The following is a 16,179-nucleotide window of genomic DNA, read 5'->3' as shown; positions in this document are numbered from 1 at the left end:
TGTGTGTGTGTGTGTGTGTGTGTGTGTGTGTGTGTCCTGTTGTGGCTGGCTGTAAGTTCCTACTCAGACTGTGCCCTAGATAAACTTAGTATCACAACACCACTGAATTATTCGCATCTCTTTCTGCTTTGTGTCTAACCATCAGAGTGAATAAACCATTTGCCATGACAAGTTCAGCCCTGTCTACATGAGTAGATGAGATCAAACAACAACTGGGAACAGAGCTAGGCAGAGCAAATTAATAATATAATGAACCATCTTGTATTTTCTAAATGGCTCCCCATCTCATTAGGTTGCTTTGTTACAATGAATAAATACTCTAATGCTGCTCTCCTGTTCTGTAGTTGACTACAGTCTTATGCAAGATTTTTTTTTTGAAAAGTGATTATTGGTACATTGATATGATAATAAAAAGTTGATAAAATGATTAAAATGTTGATCCATTACTTTATAATACACCATGAATATAATCACTCTTGCTATGTTTGCAAATTGAAAAATGGTTCATGGGCCTTCTCACTCTATCCCTCTGCCCTTCATTTCCAACTTCTCTCTCTCTGTAATAGGAAATATTCTATTTTTATTTTTAAAAAAATGGAAATAACGACCTGTCTGTTTTAAATACTTGAAGTTGTGTCCTCATGCGTTAATCTGGTTCCCAACTTTGTTACTAAATTAATATAACATAAAACATAACATTAACATAAAATAAGCACACATGTTTCCCCATATTAAATATATATATATATATACAGTGTATATTTAAAGCCTTGAGGTTGTGTCCTCATGTGTTAATCTGGTTCCCAACTTTGTTACTAAATTAACAAACTCTGTCATAATAACGTCATTCTTTCATCACTTCATCTGTTTAGTCATCCCGGTTGTCATGATTTTGTACTGTAAACAATTAATTATTGAAAAGTGGATATATGTAGATTTATAAAAACTATAACTTTTCTGCTATAGCTAAATCAGAATTTAACAAAAATTTAATAATTGAACATAAATTGTTATACATAATATTATTAATTTTACTTTTAAATAACACAGTTTGAAGTTGTGTCCTCATGCGTTAATCTGGTTCCCAACTTTGTTACTAAATTAACAAACTCTGTCATAATAACGTCATTCTTTCATCACTTCATCTGTTTAGTCATCCCGGTTGTCATGATTTTGTACTGTAAACAATTAATTATTGAAAAGTGGATATATGTAGATTTATAAAAACTATAACTTTTCTGCTATAGCTAAATCAGAATTTAACAAAAATTAAATAATTGAACATAAATTGTTATACATAATATTATTAATTTTACTTTTAAATAACACAATGCAGTTTATTAAAACAAAGAAAAAAATTAATTATTTGTCTGAATTAACTACATGTACTTACTATATGGTTAGGGTTAGGGTTTGTCCTAAGGTTACTTGCATGTAATTATGCATTATTTATTGTTATTTTTATAATAGTGCATGTAACAAGGACACCTTAAAATAAAGTGTTACCCATTTTAGTTATTCCTATACTTCCATTTGTAGATTTGATGATTTTATTGTTACTCTAAAAAGTGTAAAATAATAATAATGATATGAGAAGGTGTCTCCAGACTGATTTATTATCTAAATACTACTGTTATCAAATAAAACCGCATGACATTCGATATAGAATTCCTCAAATTCCATGCAGTGAATTACAGCTGAATGTGTTTATACAGTCTCTCGTACGGAAATCTTCACGGGCGTAAATCAGCGTGCCACTAATGTGCCAAGTGTGGGCACAGGGCCATCGATTCAGACAATCTATTTTGGTCGAAGACCAGGTGGTGAATGTGTGCTCCGTCTATTAACCCCTGACCAGTTATTCTTCACATTTAACACTATCTGTGTCTTTCAGCAGAAGAAGTTCAGTGCCTACAGCAGGATCTAAATTAACAAACTCTGTCATAATAACGTCATTCTTTCATCACTTCATCTGTTTAGTCATCCCGGTTGTCATGATTTTGTACTGTAAACAATTAATTATTGAAAAGTGGATATATGTAGATTTATAAAAACTATAACTTTTCTGCTATAGCTAAATCAGAATTTAACAAAAATTAAATAATTGAACATAAATTGTTATACATAATATTATTAATTTTACTTTTAAATAACACAATGCAGTTTATTAAAACAAAGAAAAAAATTAATTATTTGTCTGACAGAATGTTTAAATGCCTAATGTTAGATCTGAAAGAAAATCACCCAGTAAATTGTGGTTTGGGCACTCAGTTGGTCTACAGCAGGTGGCAGCACATGCCTAATGCAAACCTACCTAAAACATTGCTAATTATGAGGACAGGACGTAAAATCAAAACCACAGTTATTACAGTTTCCCTCAAGCGCTTAACATATTACCATTACCAACTAATATACCATATTATCAAAGGCCATAAGTGAACATAAATGAAGTTTAGGAGTGCAAAGCAATAATGCAAATAAAGGTGTAGCTAATGCCCTTAACAACCTCAGCTAAGTTTCTGTTAAGTTTTATTTAAGTGTTAGCTTTGAGCGTTTACAAGATAACTCATTAGCAAGCGGTTTGTCGTTACTAGCCGTGGTTTGTGATTATTTGTTTCAGTTTATTCAGCGAAGTCCTGATTCCACCAATCAGATCGCAGCGCTCCAAACTTCCCACCAATCAGAGAAGGTCCTGTAACTTCCATGAGCAGCTCGCGCCTGTCGCTCTGTTTTGATGCGCTGTCTGTCTGTAGGTGGTGAAGCCTCGATAGGGACACTTTTGTTTTTATGCTAATATTTTCTTTTACAAACTGCGGCGCTTTTGTCAACGCTCAGGTTTATATTGGGGGGAATGATGACAACATTTATCTGTGGTTGAGGAAGCTGCCGTGTTTCTGAAGAGCCTCTTGAGATCGTCTAAGCCTCTGCCATGAGTTGTTTGGATGTTATGTATCATCAGAGTTATGGAGCTCATCACTACTTGCCCGCGACATCAGCAGCAGCGGCTTACAAAGCGGCATATTACCATCACCAGCAGCAGCAGCACCAGCAGCAGCAACAACAACAACAGGTATGTCATATATTAGGGCTGACACACACAACTCATGAAGAGTTAGAAAAAGAAAGTTCTGTATTTTTGCGCTCCTACAGCATCATCTGTATAAATGTTGCATAATGTGGTCATTATTTGTTAATTCAATTAATATTTTCAATCCCTATTTCCGTGGAGACATCGGGGATGTGGTGGACGAGCATTTCTCACGTGCGTTGAGCCAGCCCAGCGCATTCAGCAGTGACGCCAAGACCGGGAGACTTCACTCTGGAGGACCATGGAAAGGTAGAAGACAGTGTTTTATGGGAATCTACAATATTAATAATCCTAAAATGCAATAATAGTGCTTATAGATAAATGTAGTTATTGATTGGATTGAAACGGAATCATTTTATACAGTTCATTATCAAGCATTGTTGCGTTCCAAATCTGTGGGTCAAATTGACAATTTAATGAATCCAGTCACTCTATTGACATTAATAGTTCTCACACATTACAAAAAAAAAAGACGGACATATTCATATTTATAAATTTAAAACTGTATTTAACATTTTTGTGCATTTTATAAACAGTGTTGTAACTATTTTTTAAACATCTTAAGTAGAAAATTGTGGAAAAGTACTTCTTCTGTGTGCTTTCCTGAAGCTCAAACAGTAAGATCATCCCAAAGCCAAAATTATGGGTCCGATTCCCATCAAAATTGGGCATCAAAACATCAACGCAGTGTACATTTCTTTGGATGAAAGCATCTTCCGAATGCGTAAATGTAAATACCCTTAGAGGCTAGTTGGGAAACTAACATAACAAAATACATACCATTTTTCTGCATTTAACCATGAAATTTGCAGGTCAAACTGATCCAAAAACAAACATCATAATCATAATAGAAATTTTGTATGCACATTCCACAACACATCAGGTTGTCGAAACTTTGCATGCATGCTGATGAATCTAAAAGAGAAAAAGTGACAAAATAGCAAGAAAAATGATGGTTAAAGAGTATTTTCGACAACTCAAAAATAGACATAGTTCCAGTCTTGGCTTCTGATTGGTTAATATAGCTTCGCTGCTTAGCTAAACACATTCTGTGTTTGTGAACTTTTTTTTTTTTGTCAACATCAAGATTTTATATTAAAAATGTATATAAAACTAAGTGTATATTTTTACATTTTTAATCACTTTTTCTTGGTATTATGGGGTGAACGTGATTTCACCGAGTGCAACATGATCCTGGAACAACAGTCCAAACAACCAATCAGAATTGAGGGGTAAATTTACAGGAAATGTCTGTTTTAGGCTTACAACAACAGTTAGGAGCTTCTACACCCTTGTTATTCAACCATAATTTCCCACTGATTTTAGGGATAAATTATGGTTAGGTTTAGGGGTAGGGATAGGGTTAGGTCTATATTTTTGGACAATAATGTTGATCCAGGATCGACAAAAGATGTTGAAATCACGGTGACCGTATGGCAGGATTCTACAAAACCATTTAAATCAGATATTATGGCACTGAGGAACTAACTGTTTGTTGTGTTTCAGAAGGAAACTCCCACTCCGAGGGTCAACCTTTACCATCGTCCCTGTGGGGTAGCGGCTACCCATCTCAGACCTCCTCTCACCCTGCCTTCCACCCTGCAGACACTGGCCTCTGGAGCAGCCACAGCCTCACGCAGACTGGCCTGCCCCCTCCCTCTGCTCTCCCTGACTCTTGGCACTACGGCCTGGGAGCGCAGGGTGGAGCGGGATACCCTCACGTACACGAGATGTACCCTCACATGCACCCCCGTCACCCACACCCGCACTCCCATGCCCACCACGTGCTCCATCACGCCCACAACCCCGCTCTGGACCCGCGCTTCAGCCCGCTTCTGCTGCCTGGTGTGAGAGCGTCTTGCAGCCCGACGTCCTGCGCAGACGGAATCAAAACTGAGCTGGAACCGAGTAGCATCCCAGCACCAAGCTGGCCCGCTTCTTTCCATGGGTCAGTGGACATCTATCATGATACAGGTGAGACAAGATGAGGGAATCTGTACACTTCTGCAGCATGGGTGTATATACAGTGTTATGGGTTGTGTAAATTATCATAGCATAGTCATTTGTGTTGGAAATAACCATGTGATTATTGGACTTCGCATTCACTACCTTTCAAAAGTTTTGGGTCAGTAAGATTAATATAAGTATTATGCTCAGCAAGGCTGCATTTATTTGATTTAAAATACAGTAAAAACTGTAAAATTGTGAAATATTATTACAATTTAAAATAGTTGTTTTCTATTTAAATATATTTTAAAATGTAATTTATTCCTGTGATGCAAAACAGAATTTTCAGCACCGTTACTCCAGTCTTCAGTCTCACATGATCCTTCAGAAATCATTCTAATATGCCGATTTGATCAAGAGAAAATTCTTATTAATACCAATGTTGAAAACAGTTGTGCTGCTTAATATTTTTGTGGAAACCATGATACATTTTTCAGGATTATTTAATGAATATAAAGTTCAAATAAACAAAATTTATTTGAAATAGAAATCTTTTGTAACATTATAAATGTCTTCACTGTCAATTTTGAACAATTTAATGCAATTTCGATTAATTTCATGCATTAATGCATAATTTCATGAATAAAAGTATTAATTTCTGACCCCAAACTTTTGAACAGTAGTGTATATAACAAATGAATAAGTCTAGCATCAGTGCAAAAACAGCTTCACATTATGAGTTAAAGACACAAAACACTAAATTGAAAGGATAGTTGCGACTCATATTGCCCTTTAATAACTAGTTCTTCCTTAGTTTGAAAAATCTCAAACTTTTCACATTGTTCTATAATTTTCTTTTACATCTAAATAATGTAAAGCCAGATTTATATATTTGGATGCATGAAATATCGCTACCATATCAGTTACAGGCTAATATATTTGGGGCAGTATTGGATATGTTAGTCGATGTTGGATACTTGTGCGTATTGAATAATTGTGCATCATTATTTTCTCTATTTTTACAATATATATATGCTGTATAAATGACATATGACACATTTCTGTTTTCCTACATGATAAACCATCATACCACACAACCCAAATGTTACGTTGCTGAGTAAAGCAAACATGTTTTAACGATTTATTTGCTTACCCACAGCGCTTGAGCAAGACAAAGCGAAGGCCAGTGTTTGGTTCTGAGACAGAGAAGATTCACTGGACTCCATGCCTGAGACGGGACCACTTCTGCAGCTGAGGCCCACAGCACTGCGTGTGGATTCCTTCTTCACAGGACTTTCATGGGAACTATTCAGGGGAACATCAGTCTCTATCAGTGAGAGAAGCACAAAAACAGTTTTGGGGAAAACTAGTGTTTTTGTAAAGCATACCATCCTGTCTGAGCTTGTGCCCGCTCATGGACAGAGATCCAGTTCAGGACGCTTCTGTAAAGAGCTGTGGACCCCAAATGAAGTTTAAGAGGTATATCTCCCTCTTTCTTTTTGAGGTTTTCTCGAGACGGTTGATGCTTTAGAACTGCGTTTATGTACTTACCACAGGTTCTGTTGAAAGAACTGGTTGTATTAGTACAGCAGGCAGAAATGTGTGAGAAAATCTTGATTTACTTTAATATATTTGTCTTGTGACTTTACTGATTGGTGTTTTCTGTTCGTAATACATGTTAATAGGTTATTTTTGATGTCAAATCGTCTAAGGAATAAGTCATTCGTTTTACTGCTATACATGAACTGCTAAGTTTTATTGGCAAACAATCTGTTGTGTTTGGATGGATTTATTAAATCATTACAGTGGTTACTGTCTCTTTAAATGTTGCCAGTCGTAGTGCTTCATAATTTCGCATTTATTTTAAATCGGTTTACTTTCCCTCGTCGACAAGGCATTTGAGAGGTCAGTGGCACCAAAACACACCGCTTATGCTGCTCTTGACCAATTTTGGGAAGGAAATAAGGAGAGCGCAAAGTCCCAGAAGGGATAGCGTCATTCCATTCACATTTAACTTCATCTCTCGCAAAGCTGCACAATCTGGGACATGTCATAAATGGAGTTATATTGCAAAAATGTTTATGTGAATGCTCTTAAGTGTCAAAAGTCGGTATGCGCTTCCTGTCTGGCGATCCAAGACGACTTGAACAATTGCAGTTAAAACAGACTCCTCTCATCCACTGCAGATACGTCCTAATAGAGGTCCAGATAAACCGAAAGAATGTGGCGATCGGCCTTGTATCTTCCACCCAAATCCACACGAAGAATGCAAAGAGCGTAGAATATGCAGTCTGGTGCGAAGTCGAACATTATTTTGGAGAGCTGCAGCTTTAAATCTTTTTATACAAGCGCAGTGCCAGATATTGCATTATATTTGTCGTAAAAGACAGCTGTTGGGCTGGTTGTCCTGTGGCAGTGTGAATGCAGGGTTCGAGAGAGAGATCTCTGACCCTCACATTCCTCACATCAGCAGCTGCTCCATACTGAGGCACAATTAGACACTACTCCATGATAGATTTCTCAAACTCAAAGATTGAATGTACACTCGTGGTGTGTGTTTTTCAAAAAACTGCATTTGCAGATACTATAATATTAATAAATGAAAAGGCCACTGAAGTACACGTTTAAAAAGTACACTGTGTAATAATATCAAATTAGAAGTTTTACTTTAAATTAGATTTTAAATCATTGTTTTAATATTTGTTTGTCATGCTTTAAAGAAGTACACTTATTTTGATGTGCTGACTAACGCACATGTACTTGATTATCATTTTAGCTGTAGTGTGTTATTTGATATTATATTTAAAGTTAAGATATTTTAAATGTACTATATAGCAAGCAACAAATTACAAGTTTCGATAATATTTTAGTTTACATAAATGCTTGTCAGTGCATTCAACAGTACCATATTTATAATGATCATAATTCTAAACAAATCAAGTCTATTTATTTCATAATTTCACATTTAATTTAGTGTGTTACTCGCTGTTTCTAATGAATTGGAAAATGTACTTGCCATTTCTGAGTGAAAATTGCTTCATTTTTCATAAGTATGTCAAAAAAGCACTAGATTTCAACAGCATTTAATATAAAGTATAATAAAAATAATATTAATAAAAAATAGTATTAACGTAATTAAGTGCCTTAAAACATTACATCCAGTTATATAATTTTCAGTTATTATTGTTGTTATTATTATTATGGTTTTAAAGTTTTGTTTATCACAGTAAGGGAAAAATAACAGCAAAAAAACATCTGAACTGCCTCAGTAAATTATTAGTCATTTATTGAAAATACTGAAGATTAAAAAAAAAAAAAAAAAAAAAACCTTTATAAACCAGGTTTTTTTTTTTTGTAGAAAAACAAATGTACAGGACAAAATAAAGGGGAGTTATAAAATATACCATCATTAGATTTCCTTCAAATGAGAGGTCCTAAGTGCTCTTTAAAAGTAAATGCTAAAGTGTAAAGGTTTTTTTTTTACAAGAGTCTAATCCACATATAAGTTTCGGGAATTTTGTAACAGAACAAACATTTTTTAAATGAAAATGATGAAAACCAGTGATTTTATCCTTCACAGCAAGAGTCTTCTGCACTCCTGCACTCATTGTTATACATTGATTCATCCATATTCCTCAATGTTTTTGCCCATGTTGACCATTCAAATAAAATGATGGGTCTTGAATGATGGCTGTTATCTTGCTCTAGTGGATGAATAAGCCTGTTCATATCAGACAGGTACACCATCGCTCTGCTTTGCTAATTGCTGTACTTGATTATATAAGTTTTGCGATGGCCCTGTGATCACAGGCAGAAGAGCTCCTCAAGCAGCAGATAAATGAGGGGTAAAGAGACCTGGCAGCTGCATTCAGCCGCTCTCCACAAGAGTGACATAAACAGCAGTAAACCGCTCTTATGAACAGGAAGCTGGCAGAGACAGGTCAGTGTGTGGCACTGCACAATACGAGAGTGTTCACTGCAAAACTAAACCAGAAAGACCATTCATGTGACAGATGTTCAAAGACAACAGGGTGACACTAACTGCAAAGTGACTCAATAAACCAGTGTTTATGATGCCAAAGTCTATTTATCTTAGCTGTTTCATCTTAATTTACAGTTTTTAATATTATATCAGGACCTTTTAAATGTCAGGACTTAACAAAACAGATTTCCTGTCTGAAATTGCTTGTCAATTTCATAAATAATTACAAATAAATGGCAATTACCGGTAATGCACTGAATTAAACATCAAATTTTAAAGTAGAAATATACGGAAATAGTATTTTCTTGTAAAACGTACTGCAATAATCTTAGTTTTCTTTACATTTTCTTTTTTTTACAGTGCAGTCTTTTGCTTAACTGTTTTCACTGTCCCCACAATTAAAAATATATGAATAAATAAAATATACAAATAACAAAATATTTTACATGTGTCATATGAAATGTATTTATTTACTTATTTGAATGAATGCATGAATGAATTCAATTGTTTGCCGTTTCATTTGCAAGGCATAAAAACAAATACATAACCAGCAAAGGTAAAATTTGTAGAACACAATTTCACAGTTCTGGCAAGTTATCTGCTCATTATTTTTGTTGAACCATTTCATATATTTTTTACGGATGAAGTTCTGGCAACCACAGCTGCCGGTATTTTACCGTAAATGTCACAGATTTTTTTTTACAGTGATACTTGTAAGTTGTATGTCAAAGTGCTGGAGTAAGTCTATGAATTCATTCTTTTCATTACAGTTCAGAATCTGCCAATCAGCTCAAATACTTCCTTTAAAGTCGGTGAAATGAAATGAATGGCTTGACTGTGTGTCAAACAAAAGCCCTGTGCGCAAAGGCTGGAGGGTCACGCCAATTCACCCCAGGAGTCTGAAAAAGGCCAGATAAAGCTCTCGAGTCACATTTCATTTTGATTCTTTTGCCACATTAATTGATAAAACTGTCACTCAGACACAGCTATACTTTCCTAAAGCTACATTTTCAGTTGTGTTCATTATCATTCTGCCCATTTAAAACTAAGAACAAGTTCACTGAATGACTGCGTCTGATCCTGCTTTATTTGTGGACTGAACAAATTACTGTTATAGAGTTATTATGTTTAAATATTTCTATGTATTTGCAAATCATTCATTTCAATTTGTGAGACAGAGTTGACTATTCATGATTGTGACAGAGAGTACTAACTATAAAAAAATATAATAAATTTTGTCTTAATAATGAAATTTGACATTTTAATGTCAAAATAGGGAATGTGAAACCTTATGTATGAATAAAAGAGGTACATTTCTAAAATTACCATTTTCCTTCTGGCAGGACATAGTAGTAATATGAAGAAAAGAAAAGATAAAAGATACATATTTATATTTTTGTTTTTTAATATATTTATCAATATATATGAAGTCTTGAGCTATGATCTGAAGAGAAAATGAAAGTATTATTTTAATTAAAAAAAAAAAAAAGTGCATTCTAGTGACCAACTGTGATTAATTTCAAAGTAATATTGCTGTTTTTAAAACTATTGCCATATAAATGGAAAATCAGCACTACATCTCATAAAAAGTACATAATTTCTCAAAAAAACAATATTTTGATGAAATAGACAAATAAAATAAAAAGATAAAATACCCTAGTAAAAATCCTATGCCATCATTTATTTAAAATACCTTTATATCATACTAACTATACTTCAAATCCATTAAAATGTTTTATTGACAAATCACTTAAGACTTGCTGATTTAAAATTATAATTAAACTTTATTTGCAGTATTTCTTTATTCCACAATGCACATTTCTTAATATTAAGCCTAAAATGTGTTTTAATGTCTGTTGATGAGGATTGTATGATCTTTGAATAATATTGGTCTTTAAATGCAAGATGTTTAAAGCGTACAGTTAAAGTGCATTAAGTACAAAATTAGTTGTTCCAATTTAGCATACTTTAAGTACACCAGTTTTGTATATAAGTACAATTACCATTAAGTACATAAATATGTAAATGTATTTGTAGGATACTTAGCACAAAATAAATGTTTTTCAAATACATTTTACTATTTATTTTTCACTAGGGTAGACAGATAAAATAATTTTAAAATGAAATGGCACACTTGTGTTAAGAACGTTCTAGTGATCGTCTGTCAATTATTTCAAAGAAGAAATTTGCTGTTGCTATTGGCATATAAAATTGCGGGAAAACGTTTTCAATGTCACAGCTTCTTATCATAAAAAGTCCATAATTTCTCAGATCAGCTTCTGTTGAAGTATTTTGAGGAAACAGACAGATTAAATGGTCAAAGTGTCAAATCCGGAAAACGAATCTTTTTTTGTGCTTAATGCTAGATAAACACATGAAAAGCACGTGTCAAATTCCCAGGTCCCAGTAAAAGAGGGCGAGCCTGCAGAGGGGCTTGACTTCTCGCCCCTGGAGTGCTGAGCTGTCAAAACAGAGCTTTCTTCCTCATCTCTCAGGCACATTCCTGCGTAATTGAGCTGATGATTAGTCTAACAATCACCAACACAATGCCAGCTGCCAGGATGTAAAACTGCCTATATACAGGCATCCTGGTTTGACCGGGCTCGTTTGGCAGCGCTCTGTTTGTTCATTGGGCTTGAGGAGCATATGGCAATCATAAAGACCACTTTAACCAAATATGATCTGATCTCTCACATCCACATGCCAATAACTCTTTCAATTTGACAGATACATTTTGAATAATTTACTTTCCTCATGCAAGCCAGCAGATATTAAATGCTTCCCTCTGGCTCTGTTTGGATGTTAAGAACAGGGTCCATTTTCTCCAGCCAACATGTCAACACCCTCCTGAGTTGAATTAAATGGAGCGTGGTGCTTGAATTAAACTGCTTGTGTCCTCAGATTGGAGCTCTTGCTTGTTTTTAGTGCCACCTGACCATAAAGTACTTAAATGAGCGAAAACAGGCAGCTCAATGGTGTAGAGCAAACTAAATGATTGGTGCCGTTCTGAATCTTTATATTGGACTTGCATTTGCCATTTTAGAAGGATTTGTAAATGATGTTCATACTTTTGGACATTCATGTACACTTTTAAAAATAAAGGTTCCAAAAGAAGCTTGTAGTGATGCAATAGAAGCACCATTTTTGGTTCCCCAAAGAACTTTTCAGTGAACAGTTCTTAAAAGAACCCATTTTAAAAATCTACCTTTTTGACCAATGGAAAGTTTCCACATTCCAAATTCGTTATAGAATCATAGATGCCAATAAAGAACCTTTAATATGTAATGTGTGCATATGTACAGTGGGGTCCAAAAGCCTAGCTGTCCATGGTTGGGATCCACCTATTCAAAAGCATGAAGGGTGTTTATATACAGTACATGTGGCATGCACTTGCAGAAAAATGCATATTTGCACAGCACTGTTAAATTAGTGCTGTGAACATGTGGTCTGCGGAAACGTCGGCAGCTGGCGTGGCAGTAAATCAAAGTGAAACACAGAGCTAATACATGGGCTAAAGTCGACACTGATGAGTGTTTAAAATCAGCCTTTAGGAATATCCCATCAACATTTCTGCTCAGTCCACCTGCAGAGCGCATGCCCACCCACAGCGTAATGAGAATGCATACCTCGCACTTAATGACAGTTTAGTTTCCTCCCTATTTCACATGGTGCAATAAAACCTAATGATGTTATCAAATATTCAACACCTGATAGTGGCCGCATGTTATTTAATATGCAAAACTATATGAAGATGGTTCATCCATACTGCATTTAAAAATGTCAACAAAAGATTGTATGTTGGAATGCATGAATTATATATTATATAGTGGAGTTAAAGAGTCACATTCTTGGATGCATATCTAATAATAGTGGTTTGGAGATTAATGAGATGACTTCAGCTGAAGTGATTTTACAGAACTCTATTACTGTGTCCTTAGTCCTCATAGAGTAAGGGTTAATAGTCACACTCAAGGGTACAATGGTCAGGAATTACCTCTTTTGGGCTTTGGGGTTGAAGTGTTCTGGAACAGTGTTGTAAATACAACTTAACCACTGATTTGTAGTCGTGTCCTCTTTTGGAAGGCCAAACAAAGTAGTTTCGCTTTCACAACGAAACACACGGCGGCCTAGCGTGAGCTGAGGCCGGGCTAGAGCGAGCAGAGGCGGCGGGCTTGAGAACGGCGCGGCCGGCGGATTCGATGGCAACCACATGTGACAACCCTGTGGACCCCACATGTGGACTCTGCTTCGTCCACGGTGAAAGCCGATCCAGCGATCCATAGCACTAAGTTGATGTCTTTCCTCAGCGACCAGCACGGATCAGCTCCAGGCATGACGAAGCGGATATCGTCCTCTTTTGGAAGAACAAACAAAGTAGTTTCGCTTTCACAACGAAACACACAGCTCTTCACGACATGGCGGCGGCAACAATACTACAGCGAGAATACAAGTTACGCCTTCTTTCTTTGCGTGAACATTTGGGCGGCGTTATGCAAATCTTCCCACATAGTGAGGTAGATATGTGGGGGCGTGTTAGAACGAGCCGTTTTAGGTAGGCGTGGTTAACTCTTAACTTTTATAAAGAATATCTCTTTGGATTTGAGACTTTAGTCTTTGCAACTTTACAGATCTTCTTTATGCACCAAGAGCTTGTAACACTCCAAAGAGAAAGGAAAAATTGAAATCGCATCATATGACCCCTTTAAGATTCTTCTAACTATAAGCAACTACATGTCAACTACCAGTCATTAGAGTATTAGTAGACTTGACATTTCTAAAGCGGACTATCAAAATAAAGTGTAACAATAATTTCTTGGAAAAGACTTTTAATGACTTTTCACAGCCCTGTAGTAAACCTCAGTATTGGTAACAGCATATTTAATTTCTGACAGGAATGAAAATGAGGCTGTGAGGGATAGAAGTACAGTTTGTCCAATCAATTGTTCTGTTGTTTAACATACTGACACAATGCATAATATGTATCTTTAACTGTACATTGTCATGAATAAAAAGTCAGTATCTGCACTAATCTTACGGTTGATTGAGAGCTGTATGTATTGGAGTCACTAAAAGAGCCGATCCGTTAGTCAGTGGATTTAAGTCATTGGATCAGAAATCAGACTAGCTGGTTGCACTGATATATTATTGATTATTTACAAAGAACTGACCCATAAGAGTCATTCGTTTGGGATTTACAACATTAGTTGTGCTGAATGTTTTCAATTCACTAAAACTCAAAAGAATCGTTTGAGAATCAGGCCACACTGGTCATACTGTCTGTTTTGCGCTGTAGATTAAGTGGTAAACTCTGTCAGAGTAGTTTAGTATGGTACTCGAAGAAACTTAATGGAACCAAATATCATTTGTTTCTGATATTTTTTCTCGATTCCCATCCATGACTGTACGCTGTCGCTACATGATTGCTTGGACTGCTCTAAAACATTTTAATGAAATAGCCTGCATTAAGAGCAAACAGCCCCTTGAAATGATTTTAAAGCTGAATAAACTAATAGCAAGTAACCATCTTGACCCCAGTCTAAATAAGATCTCATTTAGGTCTACAAATCTTATATTCTCTAGGATGCACAAAGACAGATGAGAAAATTGAAAAAATGTAATCTAGTACAATAATCAGTTATATCTCAAGTATATGAAGACTAATAAGAGTACATTCAGAAAACAAACTGGCTACATTTAGTGAAATCCACAGTAATTAAATCACAGACCTGGCAGCTGTGACCCAACTTGAACACAAGAGGAACATACTGGAAAGAAGAGTATGAGGGAGTCTGAAGGAGGTATCAGGCAGCAGACAGGTTCTCCACCCCTCACATTCTGCATTCTCACCAGGACACAGAAAACACTATTCTCATTCCCTTCCTCTGGGACCCTTCCTAACTTTCGTGCTATGGTGGAAATACTATTGTTCAGAATTAACACTTCGAGAGGTCCGAATCAATTCAGTGTAAACACAAGAGGCTCCACATTTAATTGGTTCATATCATATTTTTCCACTTAGATCCACTTATAATGTTAGTCGAGTTTCTTAGTGCCACAAAAAGTCATTCTTTAGTTTTAACCATAACCATTTTCCACCTTTTCTCTAAAACTGAATTGAACAGTTCTTAATAAAACATCCTGTTTGCATGTTAAATTGTCAACTGCATGCTTTCTGAGCAATTTCTGCTCACACAAAAGCTTCAGGTTTGTCATTACATATAGCTGTAACAGCCCCATCCTTCAATACACTGCAACATATTTTACTGTACATTGTGGCATATTCACAAAACAGTCCGCTGAAATGTGTTTCTGTAGGTCAAACTGTGGAGAATGGTGCTGGTACAAGGTTATGGGTTCAATTCCCAGGAAATGCATGACTTAATTAAAGCCATTGTTGCTTTGTATAAATGTGTAAATGTGCAGCTCATACCATTAAGATCGGTGGTTTTATTGCAAAGATCAGTAGTTTAATTGCTTATTTCTAATTTTGGGAACTTTCCAAAGAATATACAGAGCTGTAGGTGCTACACAGACCTGAAACGGCACATATTTCACATATTTTGTCATTATGTCTTCTGGTGTTTAGGAATAATATAATCTAATAGGCATTACTTTAGTGTAAACTTGTGTTCAGATATATTCGTGTGATGACAGAAAGTTACTATTAATTAAAAAAAATGGTAGAAAGTAAGGTTTGAGTTTTGAGGTTGCAATATGTTTTCATTGTACCTCAAGCTTTTGTCTCAAAACATCAACAGATATTTTGACTCCTTATGACCTGTGAACCCTTTAAAGGGGTCATATGATGTGGCTAAAAAGAACATTATTTTGTGTATTTGGTGTAATGAAATGTGTTTATGCGGTTTAAGGTTCAAAAAACACATTATTTTCCACATACTGTACATTATTGTTTCTCCTCTATGCCCCAGCCATTTTAGGTAGGCGTGGTTAACTCTTATTATTTATAAAGAATATCTCTTTGGATTTGAGACTTTAGTCTTTGCAACTTTACAGATCTTCTTTATGCACCAAGAGCTTGTAACACTCCAAAGAGAAAGGAAAAATTGAAATCGCATCATATGACCCCTTTAACAAATCTTGCTCTGGAAAAGCATGGTGAATCAGTCTTTCACAAAAAAAAAAAACGTTTATTAACATTTTA

General features: G+C 35.5%; 1 protein-coding gene across 1 annotated transcript; it reads left to right on the top strand.

Moving 5' to 3' along the window:
* The first annotated feature begins 3,174 nt into the window (after nt 1-3,174).
* Nucleotides 3,175-6,545, top strand: LOC107748895 (transcription cofactor vestigial-like protein 3). The gene is made up of 3 exons (XM_016563901.1): nt 3,175-3,337; nt 4,595-5,062; nt 6,195-6,545. The coding sequence occupies exons 1-3, from the start codon at nt 3,175-3,177 to the stop codon at nt 6,233-6,235; spliced, it is 672 nt and encodes a 223-aa protein (XP_016419387.1). The 3' UTR covers nt 6,236-6,545.
* Nucleotides 6,546-16,179: the final 9,634 nt, after the last annotated feature.

Source organism: Sinocyclocheilus rhinocerous, unplaced genomic scaffold (genome assembly GCF_001515625.1).
Source record: "Sinocyclocheilus rhinocerous isolate Xijiao unplaced genomic scaffold, SAMN03320098_v1.1 scaffold2695, whole genome shotgun sequence".
In the NCBI taxonomy this organism is placed as follows: domain Eukaryota; kingdom Metazoa; phylum Chordata; class Actinopteri; order Cypriniformes; family Cyprinidae; genus Sinocyclocheilus; species Sinocyclocheilus rhinocerous.
Note: the sequence above shows the minus strand (reverse complement) of the source record. Positions and strands in the feature narration are given on the sequence as shown.

Excerpts from the sequence above, each read along its gene's own strand:
- LOC107748895 (XM_016563901.1), top strand. The coding sequence starts at position 3,175 with ATGTGGTCATTATTTGTTAATTCAATTAATATTTTCAATCCCTATTTC. Across the intron at positions 3,338-4,594 it reads CTCTGGAGGACCATGGAAAG|AAGGAAACTCCCACTCCGAG; the intron begins GTAGAAGACAGT and ends GTTGTGTTTCAG. Across the intron at positions 5,063-6,194 it reads GGACATCTATCATGATACAG|CGCTTGAGCAAGACAAAGCG; the intron begins GTGAGACAAGAT and ends GCTTACCCACAG.